This window comes from Pleurodeles waltl, chromosome 9 (genome assembly GCF_031143425.1).
Source record: "Pleurodeles waltl isolate 20211129_DDA chromosome 9, aPleWal1.hap1.20221129, whole genome shotgun sequence".
Lineage (NCBI taxonomy): Eukaryota > Metazoa > Chordata > Amphibia > Caudata > Salamandridae > Pleurodeles > Pleurodeles waltl.
In genome coordinates, this window is record NC_090448.1 from 795,287,647 (window position 1) to 795,307,093 (window position 19,447).

Below are 19,447 nucleotides of genomic sequence, written 5' to 3' on the forward strand. Positions count from 1 at the left end.
CTCTCTCTCCCCCCTCACACACACACACACTCTCTCTCTCCCCCCTCACACACACACACACTCTCTCTCTCCCCCTCACACACACACACACTCTCTCTCTCTCCCCCCTCACACACACACACACTCTCTCTCTCCCCCCTCACACACACACACTCTCTCTCCCCCCTCACACACACACACTCTCTCTCCCCCCTCACACACACACACACTCTCTCCCCCCTCACACACACACACTCTCTCTCTCTCCCCCCTCACACACACACACACACTCTCTCTCTCTCTCCCCCCTCACACACACACACACACTCTCTCTCTCTCTCCCCCCTCACACACACACACACTCTCTCTCTCTCTCCCCCTCACACACACACACACTCTCTCTCTCTCTCCCCCCTCACACACACACACACTCTCTCTCTCTCCCCCCCTCACACACACACACTCTCTCTCTCCCCCCCACACACACACACACACTCTCCTGGTGGTGCATGCTCGGAGGGCTGTCTGCCTTCACACTGCACTGGAAGCCAAGAAGAAATCTCCCATGGGTTGACAGAATGTTCCCCCTGCCAACGCAGGCACCAAACTTCTGCATCACCGTCCTCTGGGTCCCCTCTCATCCTGATGAGCGTGGTCCCTGGAACACAGAGCTGGATCCAAATGTCCCTGACAGTCCAGTGGCCCTTCTGTCCAAGTTTGGTGGAGGTAAGTCCTTGCCTCCCCATGCCAGACAGTAATCCTGTGTACTGCGTGAACTGCAGCTGCTCGGGCTTCTGGGAACTCTTGCAAGACTTCCTTTGCGCACAACCTAGCCCAGGTCCCCAGCACTCCGTCCTGCATTGCCCAACTCGCTGAGTCTGACTCCTTTGTGACGGAGTCGACCGCGGTCCTCAGATCTTCTAAGTGCCTGTTCAGGTGCATCTGCGGGTGCGGCCTGTTTCTGCGTGGCTCTGTGTTGCTGAGCACCCCCTCTGTCTCCTCTCCAAGGGGCGAGCTCCTGGTCCTTAGCAGCACCCAAAATCCTCAACCGCGACTCTTGCTGCAAGCAAGCTTGTTTGCGGTCTTTTTGCATGGAAACAACTCTGCATCCTCCAGCACGCCGTGGGACATCTTCTGACCAAAGGAGAAGTTCTTGGCACCTTCCGTTGTTCCGGGGATTAGTGGGCTCCTTCCCCACCCTAGACACTTGCGTGACTCTTGGACTTGGTCCACTTCCTTTACAGGTCCTCGGGTCCAGGAAACAGTCTTCAGTGCTTTGCAGTCAGTTGTTTGTCCTTGCAGAATCCCCTATCTCGACTTTACTGTCTTTCTGGGGTAATAGGGTAACTTTACTCCTGCTTTCCAGGGTGTTGGGATGGGGTATATTGAACACCCTTTGTATTTTCTTACACTCCCAGTGACCCTCTACACACTACACTAGGCCTGGGGTCAATTCGTGGTTTGCATTCCACTTTTGGAGTATATGGTTTGTGTTGCCCTAGGCCTATTTCTCCCTATTGAATTCTATTGTGATTCCACATTGTTTGCACTACTTTCTAACTGTTACTTACCTGATTTTGGTTTGTGTGCATATAATTTGTGTATATTACTTACCTCCTAAGGGAGTAGATCCTCTGAGATACTTTTGGCATATTGCCACTAAAATAAAGTACCTTTATTTTTAGTAACTCTGAGTATTGTTTCTCTTATAATATAGTGCTATATGATATAAGTGGTATAGTAGGAGCTTTGCAAGTCTCCTAGTTCAGCCTAAGATGCTCTGCTATAGCTACCTCTATCAGCCTAAGCTGCTAGAACACCTCTATTCTACTAATGGATAACTGGACCTGGCAAAAGGTGTAAGTACCACAACGTACCCACTATAAGCCAGGCCAGCCTCCTACAGCCATCCTCTAGAAATGATCTATTAAAACCTTGTTTTGTATCCAGTTGGACCCACAAATTGAAAATCACCAAGCATGAATGCTTCTGGGCTATAGATTATCATGCACTTTGTTAACATGACAGCAAATTCTTCTTTGCCGCCTAGAAAGCGGACGATTGATTAAACCCTTTATAATTGGGGCCAAGCCTGCTCCCCTCCACAGCCAGTTAAATGGCTGGAGGGAACAATCAAAATCTTGCACTTCAATGACTGTCAACGCAATCACAGGAAAGAAAGACAAACGAGATTGCCACAAGCCATTTATTATTAAATATGTATATGTATTCCTATACAAAAATGGTTGTATTCAGAACACCACTTTACATACTACCTAGTTACTCCCCAACACTCCCTCCATAAACACCTTTATTACGGACTCCTGAGTTCAAAGTTGCACAGCACGTTCCAACTGCTTTGCGAGATCTAGAGCAGGAAAAATAGATTAAATCCTGAAGAAGTCGCCGAAACAAACCATGTCAAACTCTGAATTGAGGAGTACTCATGTTGACAATGCCCTAGCCAAGTTTCAAGAAAACAATGCCCAACTAACAAACAATAGGACTACTGTAGAGGCTTCTTGCATCTTCTCCAGACTAGCTGTTGCCAAGGTAGCTAACACATTTTTGGAGGGAGGACTGATGAACTTAGAATGGCAATGTACAAAGATATTGTAGGAAGCATTTAGATTTGCATGCGACTTAGACACAGTCAACCATACCATAATATTAAACTGTCTTGCAGATGAAGGTTATCATAGACGCTGTTCTGGCTGCAACTGCAAGGACATCTTAGGTAGCTGCCAGTTCATTTTAGTGCTCAACATCTCATCCTTTGCTTTACAGTGTCTCAGGCATCCAGCTATTTTTTTTTAAAGTATCTACATTTGGAGCTACAAACGGACTTCAACGTTTATAAAAGATGACACCCTTATAACGCCAAAATTTAAAAGGACTGAAAATGAAATGTCCTAAATGTCTCACAAGGACCCTAGTTAAGACTTAGACATTTCTGGTAGTCAGTCAAATGAGGAGTTTTGCTTGCTGGCCTAGAACTCTTGATGACCTCCCGACACAAGGAGCAGTGGAGAAGACTACATATATAAAACTGGACAATCCCTTTTGTCCCACGTCTTATTTCTTCGCCCAACAGATGCAAACATTAGCAGTCAAGAGATCCAGACTTAAAAGCTAAATAATGTTTACTTCTTCTCGGTCTGCTCCACAGCACCATCCCACTATACCAGGAGTCAAAGTGCTGGCCTGTAAATTACACAATAAAGCATGGCCTGTAGCCACGTCAGTTCTTTGTTGTCCCCCAAGGCTACAACAGTACATAATCTTAATTCAAACTGGGGGTACACAATGGAGGCCCACTACTGTTAGTAAAACGCCACAGATATACTACATGACGCATCCCACACTGTTTGGAAGGACGTGCTTAAACATCTAATTTAGGAAGGTCACGGTAGGCAAATGGGCATACCAGGAGCAGCAATTACAGATTTGTCTAAATTAGGGAGCCTGGAGACCCTGTGGCTAAAGACCTGTACATAATGCCACCAAGGGTGGTTATTACACATTTAAAAAAAAAATAATAATCCTGGCAAATGCAGATCTAAAATATCAAAAATGTGTGTTGCAGCTTCAGGGGAATTCAGGGCTTCAATGGGTTATTGTTTTCATTACTACTCAAACAGTGCACATTAAGAATCTAGATTTGTATATCTTTGTGAAATCACACACTTTTTTGTGATCTCCAGAAATGCTTGGAGTTTTTCACAATTTATCAAGTTGAGACATTTTACTTGCCGAGGCTGTTTAAGTAACAACTATGAACAATTACTGTCAAGTAAGTTAAGCTGGTCCGTCCCTACCCCCCTTCATATTGCCATCATACAGTCAGTGACCCCAATGGTGTACTGATAGTCCCTTTAACCCTAAGCCTCTTTCCTAGCTAATTGGATGATTCACTTACAACTCGGGCCAAATCAGCGTCTCGCTGAAGTGACAATAGAATAAGTTTTTAAATACTAGAAAATGGTTTTTATTATAAAACAGGGAAAATGCTCCCTCCCCTAGCCAAAAGGGAGGTAACACTGAAAGTGCAGTGAAATACACCAATCATCAGATCTTCCCCTAGTATGCAAAATATTTCACACAGGCACAACCTCTGTTCATACAGGGAAACTGCATCTCCCTTTCAAACTCCGAGCTGGACAAAGCACCAACAAATCCACCTGCTGCAGGTATCACTCCTATCTGTCCCACAATAACGGTGAAGTGATGACTAGACTTTTAGGACATCACTCAAGGTGGGGGTTTAGTGAATGAGGTGACAGAGGAACTGGAGGTAATCCAAATGGTGGATATGTTAGTGAGCTGGCAACTGCAGGCGCCTGAAACAGTAAGAGATGCAGCACCATTCAACCTGAAGCCAGATCAACACCAATTGTCACACTCCATTCTGACATTCTCCTTCACATCAGCACCTTTACTTGCTACTCTTATCCACCGCCTGCTGTCTGGAGTAAACTCTTCATCCAACATGCTAAAAATCCTCAGAGGATTTCTAGCTGTAAATGTACATCACGGCTCTCATCTTTCAAGTAAAAGTAATTGCATTTGCACAGAAAGCCTATACTGGTCCTCTGCTCCCCAACAACGTATCCACGGAATACTCTAAAGCCAGACCCTTTTTACACACTGCAGCTCAAAGCAGCATGTGCGTCAGGCCAGAGAATGTGGATATGGAAATTGAAGTGGGGTATGCAACATTCTATTTACAGTAGTTGCAGCTGAAAAATGTAACGAGTTTAGATTCCTCTGGGATAAAAACTAGTGTTCCAGTAAGATTCAGACCTGCTCTACGAGAGCAATTTTTGAGATTGTCCGATGAAGTCAAATATTGGCAGTGTCCTGGATTAAGTCATGTCCCCAGTACAGCTTTAACTCAAAAGCTACCCCCCAAACAAAAGAGCAGTACGTCTGGTGGCTGAAATTAACTACCACCTAGATTATATTAACTCTATGATTATACAATCTGATTCAGCAATCAGAAAAATGAACGTTTCGTCTAGATCATAACTAAAATAAAAAATAAAAAAAAAGGCCTTTAAATTTTGCAAAAAAATGAAAAACTATCCACTAGTTAGTTACCTCTTAAACCACTGTCTTGCATGTTTTATATACATATGTGAACCTTTCTCTAAAAGCTCTACCAAACTCTCTCCCTATCCCCTCGGGTTGCCCCCAGGGATATGCATAAATTGCATTTGCTTTTAAACTCAAGTTTAAGAATGGAAAGTGCTTCTCCGTTTAATAAGCTAGGCGTCAGCATTCCCCTCAAAATTCCCCTCCTGCACATTCGGACTTCACGTGCAGGCAAAACAAATCCCTTCTTTTCTAATGAAAATACAACTACAGCCCAAGTTGGCTGTACAACACGTGCTACAAATGTAGAAGCGGAAAATAATGTTTCACCTTTTTTTTTTTTTTTTTTTTTTTTTTTTTAAATCGCAGGTACACATCTTTCCAAGCCAAACCTTTAAGTTAGTTTACACTGCAGTTTAAAAGTACTTTCATTCATGCATTCACTTGTTTTCGGCTTTCGCACTTAAGTGATCTCCAACACTCCTTCAGTTGTAGTTTACGTCCTCACACGATATGGAAACATTTTCTCCGCATTACTCACTCTCAACTTGTTCCCATTTGTATTGAGGGGGGATTGAGAAGGGGTAACCATCTTCTTTGCTGCCCACTTGAGGCACCTTTCAATTTGCGTTCATTACATATTCCTCTCAGAACACAGATTAAAGAACCCCATGCCTATGATTTACTAGGTGGGGACATTTTAACTGGTGTCGCTTTAGAGCTAGTGGCATCTGGGCTAAAAGGCTCTAGTATACCCTGAAGGTAGCATATCTAAATTAAGCACTTCTGCTTTAATTAGAACAGTGATTATAGGTCAGGACTACAGGCACTTTTGGGGATCGGCGCTTCCCTCAACAGTCCTGGATCCAGATAAAAGAAACAGAAAAAATAGAAAAGGGGGAAAGAAGTAGGAATTGATTACTCGATAAAAATAAAAATAAAATGTAACCCTTATCTATCCTAGAGTCACAATAGTCTACCATGAGGGAAATCACAGCACCAGTGTGATCAGCACACCTACAAAAGCTTGATTTCGGGAGGGGACACTATGAGGAACACAGTCAATCACGCCCCTCAACACGTATGGTTTTAAATCGGGGCAAACAGTGCATTGAATAGATGAGAGAATCATGGGGGGGGGGGGGCGCGGGGGGCACATGCCACTATATATATATATATATATATATATATATATATATATGGAAAATGTCACTTACCCAGTGTACATCTGTTCGTGGCATGTTCTGCTGCAGATTCACATGCTGTGCACTGTTCCTGCCATCTAGTGTTGGGCTTGGAGTGTTACAAGTTGTTTTTCTTCAAAGAAGTCTTTTCGAGTCACGGGACAGAGTGACTCCTCCCTTTCGGCTCCATTGCGCATGGGCATCGACTCCATCTTAGATTGTTTTCCCGCATAGGGTGAGGTAGGAGTGGTAGAATGAGAATAGTAAAGATGTCCATGCAATGGAATAGATATGTATGTACATAGTTTAGTCTAAAGGAATGTTTATTTACATATATACAGTTTTCTAATTGCAACTTAAACGGCTGCAGGCTCCCGGGGAGGTGGGAGGGCGCATGTGAATCTGCAGCGGAACATGCTACGAACAGATGTACACTGGGTAAGTGACACTTTCCGTGCGATGGCATGTGTAGCTGCAGATACACATGCTGTGCAAAGACTACAAAGCAGTAATCCTCCCAAAAGCGGTGGTCAGCCTGTAGGAGTTGAAGATGTTGGAAATAATGCTCTTAGGTGTGGACCAAGTGGCTGCCTTACAAATCTCTGTCATTGGTATGTTTCCTAGAAAGGCCATTGTTGCCCCTTTCTTTCTAGTGGAGTGTGCCTTTGGTGTAATGAGTAGTTCTCTTTTAGCTTGTAGGTAACAAGTCTGTATGCATTTAACCATCCATCTGGCTATACCTTGCTTGGATATAGGGTTACCAGCATGGGGTTTTTGGAATGCGTACAATTGTTTAGTTTTCCGAAATGGTTTTGTTCTGTCTGTATAGTACATTAGAGCTCTTTTTATGTCTAATGTATGCAGTGCTCTTTCTGCTACTGAGTCTGGCTGTGGGAAGAAGACTGGAAGTTCCACTGTTTGGTTTAAATGAAACTGTGAAATGACCTTTGGTAGAAATTTTGGATTTGTGCGGAGAACCACTTTATGTTTGTGTACTTGTATAAAGGGTTCCTCAATAGTGAAAGCCTGTATTACGCTAACTCTTCGTAGTGAGGTGATAACTTGGAAAGTAGCATTTCCAGTGGCTAAGAATTGGATTTGACAAGAACACATGGGTTCAAAGGGTGGGCCCATGAGTCGTGTAAGTACAATATTAAGATTCCATGAGGGTACCGGTGGTGTTTTTGTCGGTATGATCCGCTTTAGTCCTTCCATGAAGGCTTTAATAACTGGTATTCTAAATAGTGATTTTGTGTGTTGAATCTGCAAGTAAGCAGAGATTGCAGTGAGATGAATTTTAATGGAAGAAAAAGCAAGATTTGCTTTTTGTAGGTGTAGTAAATAACCCACAATGTCTTGTATGGAGGCATCTAACAGTGTGATTTCGTTTGCTTGGCAGTAGAAAACAAACCTTTTCCCATTTATTAGCATAGCAATGCCTTGTGGTAGGTTTTTGTGCCTGTTTAATGACTTCCATACACTCATTTGGAAGATTTAGATAGCCAAACTCTAAGACTTCAGGAGCCAGATTGCTAGGTTGAGAGTTGCTGGATTGGGGTGTCTGATATGTTTGTGTTGTGTTAACAGATCTGGTCTGTTTGGGAGTTTGATGTGAGGTACTACCAAGAGGTCCAACAGTGTGGTGTACCACGGTTGGCATGCCCAAGTTGGTGCTATGAGTATTAGTTTGAGTTTGTTTTGACTCAGTTTGTTGACTAGGAAAGGAATGAGTGGGAGAGGGGGAAAAGCGTAAGCAAATATCCCTGACCAATTGATCCATAGAGCATTGCCCATGGACTGAGGGTGTGGGTACCTGGACGCGAAGTTTTGGCATTTTGTTTTGTTGCGAACACATCTATGTCTGGTGTCCCCCACTGGTGAAAGTATTCTTGTAGTATCTGGGGATGTATTTCCCACTCGTGAGTTTGCTGGTGATCGACAGATTGTCCGCTAATTGATTGTGAATGCCTGGAATATATTGCGCTATTAGGCGAATGTTGTTGTGAATTGCCCAATGCCAAATCTTTTGTGCTAGGAGGCATAATTGTGATGAGTGTGTTCCCTCCTGTTTGTTTAGGTAGTACATTGTTGTCATTGTCTGTTTTGACAAGAATGTGTTTGTGGACTAGAAGGGGTTGAAATGCTTTTAGTGCTAGGAAGACAGCTAGCATTTCTACTTGATTTGTGTGTAGTTGTCTTTTTGACTGTCCCATTGCCCTTGTATATTGTGATTGTTGAGGTGTGCTGCCCACCCAATCATTGATGCAACTGTTGAGAATGGCGTGAGGCGCAGGGTCTTGAAAAGGTCGCCCTTTGTTTAAATTTACAGGGTTCCACCATTGAAGCGAAAATGTGTGTTTGGCGGTCTAGCAACATTAGATCTTGGAGTTGACCATGTGCCTGCGTCCATTGTTTTGCAAGGCACTGCTGTAAGGGCTGCATGTGTAGCCGCGCGTTTGGGACAATTGCGATGCACGATGCCATCATGCCTAGGAGTTTCATGACAAATCTGACTGTGTATTGCTGATATGGTTGTATATTTGATACCATGGTTTGGAATTATTGTACTCTTTGTGGGCCAGGAGTGGCAATCGCTCTTTGAGTGTTGCTCCCAAGTATTGTTGTAGTTGGGATGGTTGTAAGTGAGATTTCTGGTAATTTATAGAGAACCCTACTCTGTGTAGGGTATCTATTACCTACTGTGTGTGATTTTGACACCGTTGTTGGGTGTTGGCTTTTATTAGCCAATCGTCGAGATATGGGAATACGTGCTTGTGATGTCTCCTTATATGGGCTGCTACTACAGCAAGGCATTTTGTAAATACTCTGGGTGCTGTTGTTATCCCGAAGGGCAATACCTTGAATTGGTAATGTTTCCCCTGTATGATAACCCTGAGGTATTTTCTGTGTGATGGATGGATGGGTATATGGAAATACGCATCTTTTAGATCCAGTGTTGACATGTATTCTCCGTGCTTTAGTAAGGGGACCACATCTTGTAGTGTGACAATGTGGAAGTGTTCTGACTTGATGAATAGGATTAGAGTCCTGAGATCTAAAATTGGTCTTAGTGTTTTGTCCTTTTTGGGAATAAGGAAATATAGGGAATAAACCCCTGTTCCCTTTTGTTGGTGAGGTACTAGTTCTGTGGCTTGTTTTGTTAATAGTGCTTGCACTTCTATTTGTAACATGTCTATTTGTAACATGTCTAGATGTTGCACCAACAGTTTGTGCGCTCTTGGGGGAATATCTGGAGGAAAATGTGTGAATTCTATACAGTAACCATGTTGGATAATTGATAGGACCCATGTGTCTGTGGCTATGTCTGACCAATGTTTGTGGTAAAATTTTACGTCTTCCCCCCACTTGAGATGTGTGTTGAAGGGTGACAGGCAAGTCACGGTTTGTTATTAGTGGCCTGCTTAGTGGGCTGAAGCGTTCCCCTTGACCTTGGGGAATTGTCCCCTGAAGGACAAGCAAAACCCCCCTCTCTGATATTGGGATTGGTAGGTGGGTTTTGCTTGAGAAGTGGAAGCCTCTGAAGGCTGTTGTCTGAAACCTCCCCTATATTGCGGTTTCCTGAATGTCCCTCTATATTGGGAGGAGTAGGCTTTGGCTGTGTCAATGTCTTTCTTCATCTTTTCGATGGCTGTGTCCACTTGTGGCCCAAACAGTTGTTGCTGATTAAATGGCATGTTCAGTACTGCCTGCTGTATCTCAGGTTTGAACCCTGAGGACCTTAACCAAGCGTGCCATCTAATTGTGACTGCTGTGTTCACTGTTCTTGCGGGAGTGTCTGCGGAATCCAATGCCGAACGAATTTGATTGTTCGATATTGCCTGCCCTTCCTCTACCACCTGTTGAGCCAGTTTTTGATATTCCTTGGGGAGATGCTGGATGATGTCACTCATCTCGTCCAAATGAGCTCGGTCATAACGTGCGAGGAGGGCTTGAGAATTTGCAATACGCCACTGGTTGGCAGCCTGTGACGCCACTCTCTTTCCTGCTGCGTCAAATTTCCGACTCTTTATCTGGAGGTGGTACTTCTTCTCCACCCGCGGTGTGATGGCTCTCCCCTTCACAGGCTCTTGAAAAACTTGCTGAGCATGCCTGGGAGCATAGGCAGGCTTTGGTAGGAGGCATGCGTGGAGGCCAGGGTATTAAAGAGGAAGTGGTCCTCCAATGGCTTTGAATGCATGCTAACATTATGGAATGCAGCAGCCTTGGCCAAGACTTGGGTGTAAGAGGTGCTATCCTCCGGTGGAGAGTTTTGAAGGGTAGCACTCAGGGCTATTGTCCGAGACAGGGGGAATCGTAGAGGTCCCAGGGGTCTACATCATCTTGCGACTGCACAGTGTGTGTGGGTGACTGTGCAGTGGGCGTGGCAATAGGTGACCTTGTCCTTTGTGGCGAATGTGGGGGAGAAAGTTCTAGCGAAAAATGGCGAGTTGGCGATTTTTCCCTGACCACGTTAGCTCTTGGCTGATCAGTCTCCGATTGTGCCTGGAAAGTCAGTTTTCTCTTGAATTTGAGAGGAGGGGCAGTTTGGATCTTCCCAGTATCCTTATGGATCTGTATCCGTGCCTGCGTTTGATCAAACTCTTCAATTTGAAGCTCCTCCTCAAATCTGAGCCTCTTTTAGCTGCTTAGAGAGCCCATGTTCTTCGGTGTACGAGGTCTTTTACGGCTCCAAAGCCGGTTTTCTCAGCACCAAAATGCCCATGCTGATGGAAGGCCTCGGCTCTGAAAAGCTCTTTCGAGGTTTAGTCGACTCGACAAGTCGGTGTCGAGGTTTTTCGACACCGGTTTCTCAGCTCGAGTACAAAGACTTTGGCACGATTTTGGCCTTTTTCGCTGCCGAAGGTGTTGCTTGGTCACCGCTTTGTTTTTTATGGGTCGAGCCATGGCCTTCAGGCAGTGGCGTCCCCAAGGCCTTATGTTTCTTAGGCTGACTGTGGGGTTGGGGCAGGCGTACTCACTTGTTGGCCTGCTGTAGGAGGTCGGTCTCCGTCGGAGTCGTCTGAGTCCGATCACTGGATGGAGATAGCCATCTCCTCCTCTTCAACGTCGAGGTGTTCCGAAGTTTGACGCTATCTGCATCCGCCTTGCCCTCCGATCCCTCAAGGTCTTCTTTGATTGAAAGGACTTGCAGGACTCGCAAGTATCTTCTCTGTGCTCTGGTGACAGACACAGATTACAGACCCGATTCTGGTTTGTATAGGGCTACTTAGCGTGGCACTTCGGGCAGAAACGGAAAGGGGTCCGGTCCATTAGGCTTCGACGAAGTCTGTGGTCGGGCCGACCAGGCCTCGGCTGGGCGCGTAAGCCCCGAAGGGCCACCGAAACGGTGTCTCGTCGGTGTCGATGGAAGATGTTTCCCGATCGCAAACAATACCGACGCTTTGAGGATTTATAGTCTTTTTCCCGATTCGAATAATGGAGCGAAGAGGAACACGTCCGAACCTGATGGCGGAAAGAAAACAATCTAAGATGGAGTTGATGCCCATGCGCAATGGAGCCGAAAGCGAGGAGTCACTTGGTCCCGTGACTCGAAAAGACTTCTTCGAAGAAAAACAACTTGTAACACTCCGAGCCCAACACTAGATGGCAGGAACAGTGCACAGCATGTGTATCTGCAGCTACACATGCCATCGAACATATATATGTATATTACACACACACACTCGCATATCCCCACTCTAATTACAAAAAAGGAAGCATTTATGTCATACTTTTAACTCACATTTATATTTATGCACCACCTTAAAATTCATATAATTAGCACACCTCTGTACACAATCTTCCCACTCCACTACATTAACTATAACTCGCCAATCATCTGGACTTCAACTATGCCTGCACCAGTTTGCGTGTCTTCGCACTTTGCTTAAAGCTGCACGTCCTAGGAAGCAAAGACACTGAAGATAGATTACTAGACGAATGCACCCTCCTTTAGGTCTCATCAGCTTAACGAAGAACAACCATGAGGGTCAAAGCAGCACAGTTCTCTACTGAAGTGATACCAACAGTCCACAGAACACTAGCACTTACAAAGAAGCACTTGGGCTTCGGATTTCATGCAACTCTCCAAAAATTCAGTGCAAATGGTAGTTTGGTAGAGTGGAAGAAGTTCCGCTGGTTGCCCGTGGAAGATTTATATGACATAAAAAGAAGCCTGGGCTAAGAAAAAACTGCCTTGCATATCAAGCATTTATAACAATGATTAAAGGGATGATGTTGGTTAGGAGACAAGCAGTAAAATTTAGCAAAAGTCAAGTTGCAATATATGCTTGAGTGGATCAAATAAATCGGATAATTTCCTGGTACAACTGGTCCTGCTCAGAACCTTGCTGACAAGCACCCTTAAGGCACAGCAATGAAATGCTGCATTTAAATAGAGTTTAGATTTTGTTTCCCTCCCAACCCCAGGCCATGTCATATTGGTCAATGAGTTTGGCGAATTCAAGTTGAGACCTAACCAATCCAAATACATTTTATCCATAATACATGCCAGAATTGATTGTTTTACCTGAACCTCTGGTTAGAAGTCCGGAGTCTTTTGCAAGTTTGGAACTGGACTCAGCAGGTACTACATCCGTCTCTTCTTCAATAGTCTCAATAGGTCTGGCATGAGAGATGTATTCCTGAGAACATATATATGCTGCAGCCATTTGGTTGGAAGACAGAAACGATGGCTCCTCTTTGGGTGATGGGCTACGACTCTCCTCTGCAGACACTGGGCTCTCGTCTGGTATTGTATTTAGCTCTCTGAGGGCTGCTATTGTGAGCTGCTCCTGATCAAGATCTAGAAAGAACTTAGTGGCTTCAGGCGATGCGGGGGATGGCTGAAGTTTGGTACCATGTGATGAGGCTCCACCTGCTGTCACACCAGCTTGAGCAAAGATACAATAATCATCTTCCTTTCTTTCAGAAAGCGGTAACTTTCTGGAAGCTGCTGCTTTTACGGTATATGCTTTTGTAGGTTCACCATCCTCACTGCCTTCTTTAATTTGAGATTGTGTTTCCAGGAATTCCATGCTCTCCGTACCCAATGGCTTCATAAAGTCCATGTAACTTTCCCCACCCATGGAGTCCTGGTGTTCTGAAGAGACAGTGGTTTTGTCAAAAGACAAAAAGAACGGTTCACTCTCCTGAACAGACTGGCTGACATCTTTCAGGACAAGTTCAGAAGGAGAAGTTTTGGAGACTTGAGATTCAAATTTATAAGGCGTCTTCAATTTCTTAACTTCCTGATTTGATAACTCCTTCTGCAGTCTATCTTCACTTTCAACAGAATCTGCTGGTGCCTGTATAGTCTCAAAGTCATCAATGAAATCCACATCCTCTTCTGGTATTGCATACGGCAACTTGCTTTTTTCATGGTAGGCTAACTCTTCAGGGGAATATTCTGCATCTATTTCTTGCCCTGGCACAAGGACAAGAGTGAAAGGTGGAGAAACAATTTGCTCACCTTGTGATGGGTCAACTACCACCTTCAGAGCTTCAATCTTCGCAGCCTCTTTTTTCCCAGCCAAAGCTAAAACAGCCTTGGTATCTTCTATGACCGTATCATCTGACTCTCCAGAACTGTCTGCGTTCTCTGCAGAGTCAGGCCAGGCCGAATCTGCACTAAGTTGAAATGAGTCCAGGAAACACTTAAGGGGTGCTACTTCTTCTGAAGTAGAGCTTGCCAATCCAGTTGGCGTGTTACCTATTGCCTGTAAGTTGACCAAATTCTGCTCATCGTCTTTCCAAGACTTGACATCTAACAGCTCTGCCTTCTTGGTCTCCCCACGGTTTCTTTGTGAGCTATGCACGAAAGTAATTTCTTCAGGTGTGCCTGTTAATTTATTAACAGGACATTGTTCATCCTTCTGAAATTGTGGAATCTTTTCAATTGTCTCTGGAGACAAGTTACAAAGTGCAACTCCTTGAAAACCTGTACTGGTGTCATTACATTTATGAGATGCTTCAGCAGAAACTTTCAATCCCTTAGACATGTTCCAGTCTAACATGTCACTGGACAAACCCTGGAAGCTGTGGAAACCCATGTCTTGCCGTGCAACACTTTCATAGGACGGGGGCCCAGATGGTAAACTGCCAGAAACTGCAGTACCACTCTTTCCATATGCTCCACTGCTCCAGCTTTTTGTAAGCCACTCTGCTTCTACATATTTGCCATCCTGGTCCTGATTTGCACTTGCTTGGCCAGAAGAATGGGCAAACTCTGTTTTCCCTACAAGAACTTCAAAGGGTGAACAAGGAGACTCTATTTCAGGCGTGCTGTTTCCTAAGACTGTGGCAGGAGAACAATGTTGCAACAGCCCATCTTCTTTCTGGAATGATTTTGTAGGTGGTTCTTGCTCACTCAACATCAAGAATTTAAGACCTGCAGCTGATGCAGCTATGGCAACATCCCCACTTTCTTTTTCATCACCATGCAGTCCTAGTTGCCCATCTCCTGCGGAAGAAACTGCAACCTCCCGCATTGGCTGGATATTTCCCACAAATTCACTGGTAACAAAAGGGTTGTAAGAATGAAGGTTGGGACTGGTGAACAGCATTTCTGCCTCATCAGGAGTTTTCCTTGGTGCAGCCTCCACACCCACATCCACCGCAGGCATGTTCTGTGTGGATTCAGTACATCCTTCTGGAAAGCTGGTTGCTTTTAGTTCTGATGGAATGTGTTGGATGTAACAAGCCAAAGAAAGAGAAGTAAAGATCTCAGACACTTTTAAAGTTGCAGAATATGAAGGTATAATCTCTAATGGTAGGGATAGGAGGAGACTGGTAGGGTGTTAGAATAAGAGGCAATATGCATGCATTTTTCTGATATTTTCAAAGCAAAAAATAACATGGATTATCTAAATTGCAGGGATAAACATGCAAGGAAATATAAAAGGATAGCTAGTGTAGGTGAATACATAAGGGAATGGTGTATTTGCAACAGCAACGATTAAAGAAAAGAAAGCACGTTTGAATTACTCTGCATGCCAAGGTGATACAACAAATCACCATCCAAATTATTGCAAATGACAACAGCAAAATCGAGAAGACAAAGGCTTCACATCCAGTAATTTCACAAACAACGAAATCTTACGGAGAAATGATCACTCGTTAATTAACACCAACCTGTGCCTCTAAGATGCGTTATATTTTTGTATAGCGCTTGCTACCACACGGTTGGTGTTCAACAGTGCTAAGAGTAATAATATATAACAGTAACACAATTTATAATATTAAGAATCGCCATCTGAAGTGGAGCATTGGCAGTCCTGGCTGATTGCAGCCTTTTACGTGCAGCTCGAGATAACAGTAGCAAGTCCTAGGTTTATCAAGCAACACATTAAGAATAAATAGTTTTTTTACTTCCATTTTCTTTACATATTATTCAGTCCGAAAATGCATTCTACAGTTAAGTAAAGCCATCACAGTTAGCCCAGATAGGAACAAATCTGAAATACCACGATGTGAGAACAGCTTTTATTTGTAATCATGGTGGGGGTGCGTGTGGGGTGGTGGAGGGGCAACCCTCTCGTAACTTAAGACCACAGAATACATGGTATGAACTGCAAGAGTAGATCGTAGTTAAGGACTCGCTCAGCATCATCACTTGTGGCCAAAGGGCTTAAAAATAATTGTATTAATGATATGGTTATACTACGGTTTCAGGATTGCAAGCTTGCACGGAAATTGCTTAGAAACAACGCTGTGCATAAGTATCCTGTTTGTTTGGAATGGGTTAATAGTACGAGCTGCTCGATCAAAACAACAACTGAGTCAATATTGAAGCCCTACATATACTATAGAGATCAAGTAGGACCGCCTAGTATTGACGAAAAATGATGGGCTGCAATGCCACCCATAACAAACCACTCCCCTGGTCACCTTCTGAATTAAATGTCCTAAATGGACATGGGTAGGTCCAGATCTGGTCTTCTGCTCGCTGTGCAAAAGGATGCAAGCTAAAACTCAACGACGAGGCCTAATAAGGCTGAAACCAGGCTAGGGTTGCTTGGGTTTCCTTAGGTAGGGGGCCTCACAGGGCAGTTAGAGATGGACTGTTCCCATGAGGAGCAGGTTTTCTACTGATCTGCCTAAAGCGGCCCTTTGTGTGACACTGTGGATGATAAACGACGGGTTGGATGGTGCTCCCCAGAGCAATTGTCCATGGTTTAGAACAGTCATTCTTAACCTGTGGCAGGGGCCCCTCTTGGGGTCTGTGATGCCTACTCAGGGGTTTCTCGACTCTATAAAATTATTTTTTATTAGTAGATTAATAGAGTACATACAAAACAAACTACAATACAAAATACAAACAAATGCAACATTTCAAGTTTTAAAAAGCTCTGTAACTTAAGAAACTTGAAACTAGAATATATAAATTAAATTGTTACCCTTAGCTCGAGTCATACGAGTACAGCAAACAATCTAGTATGTGTCCTCAAAAAGAGCATGGATTACGAGGGGGAAAAAACTGATATGCTACAGAAAGATATGCTATTGGTCTGTAGAAATAAAACTTCATTTTGAAAAGCGTCGACCGTCCAAGTAAAATTCCGACTTTCAAATCATTTTGTTTTGTGAAGTAAAGTATTCCATAATTTGTGTATTTGTTTAGTATATTCTTGTTTCTGTATTTTTGTACATTGATTTGATTTTCAAATTACAGAAATTGCATAGGTGGGGGTCTCCAGGGGAGGTTACGCATCGCAAGTTTAGAGTATTTCTAAGCATTCTTCCCATGATCTTTTGTGGGCTTAATTTAAAGTAGCCACTGTACTTCCCCATGCTTAGTACTTGTCACTGGTTCACCATGTTGTTGGGACGCAAAAGTCCCTCCTTTGAGAGTGCACCTATATGGCTGTCTGGGTCCCTAATGCGGATTTTTCTGACAAAGGCAAACAAGTTTATGCGTGTGAGCCGTGATATAGCAATGTCTTATGAACTGCAGTCTTTAAGGACCAGAAAGGGCACCCAAAGCACTACCTTCATAGTGGCGGAAGGCTACCACCTTCACCAAGAGTTAAGTAGCACAAGCATAGTGTTGGCAGCATTCAGTGTAGTGATGAGTCTAAGCGAATAGGCCCTTTTTACCCTGTGTCACTGAAGTGAGGTCTGCAGGCTCACACCTTTTTAAAGTTCACAGCTATGTGCCTAACTCACTCTTGGCCTACTTCAGGTATATGTACAGTGCTGCGAAGCGCAGGAGTCGTCATTACGCTGGATGTATGGTGTGCATGGAAGGGTATAGTACAAAGTTAGAGTATACTGTGCAGTATATGTGTGGTTAATGCATGTACTGGGTGAACGCAAGCCTGCAAGGAATACATTTTATGAGGGATGTAGTACTGTGCAGCACATGCAAAATAGAAGTATGTGCTGGGTTTGTGTGTGCTTGTGGGAAGTACAATACTAAAAGTATGAAGTGTTGTACAGCGCACATCGTGAGTGTGTGAGCTAGCAGTGTTTTTATTTGCAAATAGCACACATTGGTGCAAAACAGTGAAGCTATAGTACTGAGCAGTGTGCACACTCTAAGGGCCCCATAACAAATGTGTCAGTCCTTGGACCGCCAGGAGGCTGCCACCAGGATCTCGACAGGTTGGTGGTGGTGAAATTGATGATCAGCATGATGATGCCGAACGCAGCACCGCTACGCTACGCTGATCACAACTTTCCAATCACCGCCAGCCTTTTCATAGCGTGGTGTCCCCATCACGTAAAGAATGGCGGAAAGTCAGAGTTTGGGCTTCCCTGTCAGCACCCTCAGAATGTGCACTGTCTCTTATGTCTGTGTTTGATGAATAACGGGCTCGGCCTCTTGGGGATAAACACCCATCCACTGGGTGCATGTCAACGCCCTCCCCTCTCCTGCGTTGGATGTCTGGCAGGCAGGCCTGCGTGAAATGGGGAGTTGCAGAGGAATGACAACTCCTGATGGTCCACACAGACAAGACTGCAGAGAGACCTGGAAACATGAGAGGTCATGTTGGAGGGGTTGCCAGATGTGGGGCCTCACCCGGTGGGGTCTCACCCTTTGGGGGGAGATTTGGGGTCGCCCACCCTGGATGCGTATAATCAGGCCTCTGAGGTTTTAGATGGGGGCTCACATGGGCTTCTGGCCCCTAGTTCGTTACGGTACGACTGGACCTGCCCCACTCTCCCACCCACGGGTTGTGCATGGCCGGCCTTCCCCGCCCCCCTTTACCCCATCTACACCCTCCTTTCCCCACCTCTTAGAATGGAGACCACCAGATTGCTTGGTACTAGGATCTCTGCTGCCCGGCAGGTTGGGCTGTAGAGCGGAGGCAGGGGGTAGTGTCAGGAGCATACACATACATACTCACACATGCCATTTCTACACTGCCTCTGAGGTTATGCATTGTTCTGGACTACGATTTATTGTTTGGTCTACTTTTTAAGTTGTTCTAGTCACATGTTCAAGAAACGCAGCATTAGTACAGTCTTCAAATTACAAATCCCTGCGTGGTGGCAGGATTGCATATTGCACAGCAGAGGCTACAGGGATGGTCTTTGACCCTCTCAAATAGGACTCTCAATGTTATCAATGCTCGTACTGTTTGATGACCATGCTGGGACACTTCAACATTCGTATCTTCCATTGATCTTTGCATTATGATGTTCCCATGTAACGTCTGTGATAGCTCAATAAAACAAGTTAAAAATGAAACAAGTAAAAAGTCTCCATCCCACAGCGGTTTGTCCAACTCCCTCTGAAAGGGGTTCTGACATTAAGGTTGTTCAATTGGCACACCGACAACTATTACGAGACAATGGTAGAGACTCTTTTAGGGTCAACCACTTGCAAAAATCAGATCTAAACAATTCTTCCAATGGTCCACTTACATGTACCCACAAAAGCATTGAAAAAGAAGGCACTGGAGGGGACCAAAGAAATTCCATCACATGAGACTGAATTAGCAAAAAGGAAAAGCATATGCTCAAGTAGAATCTTTTGCAATAAACTGAGGTCTGACAGCCTAAATCGTAAACTCACTCTCTAATCACAATTAATTTGTTCATTTTTTACCCCAAGAAGCGTGGCATATAGTGTCAATCTACACAGCTAATTACCCTCAATGGTGATGTAAGAAAAGAGAAAAGCAATTTGTAATTAAAAGAAATGTAATGGGCCAATGCAGCTTAAGTTTCAAGAAAAGCAATTA

General features: G+C 44.3%; 1 protein-coding gene across 1 annotated transcript in view; it reads right to left on the reverse strand.

Annotated features, from left to right (window-relative positions):
* The window catches only part of LOC138259994 (reticulon-3-like), a 151,554-nt gene that overhangs the window by 82,889 nt on the left and 49,218 nt on the right, over positions 1-19,447 (reverse strand). The window contains exon 2 of the mRNA XM_069208036.1: positions 12,787-14,931. Coding sequence (XP_069064137.1) covers positions 12,787-14,931 — 2,145 coding nt within the window. The remainder of the gene's footprint in view (positions 1-12,786; positions 14,932-19,447) is intronic.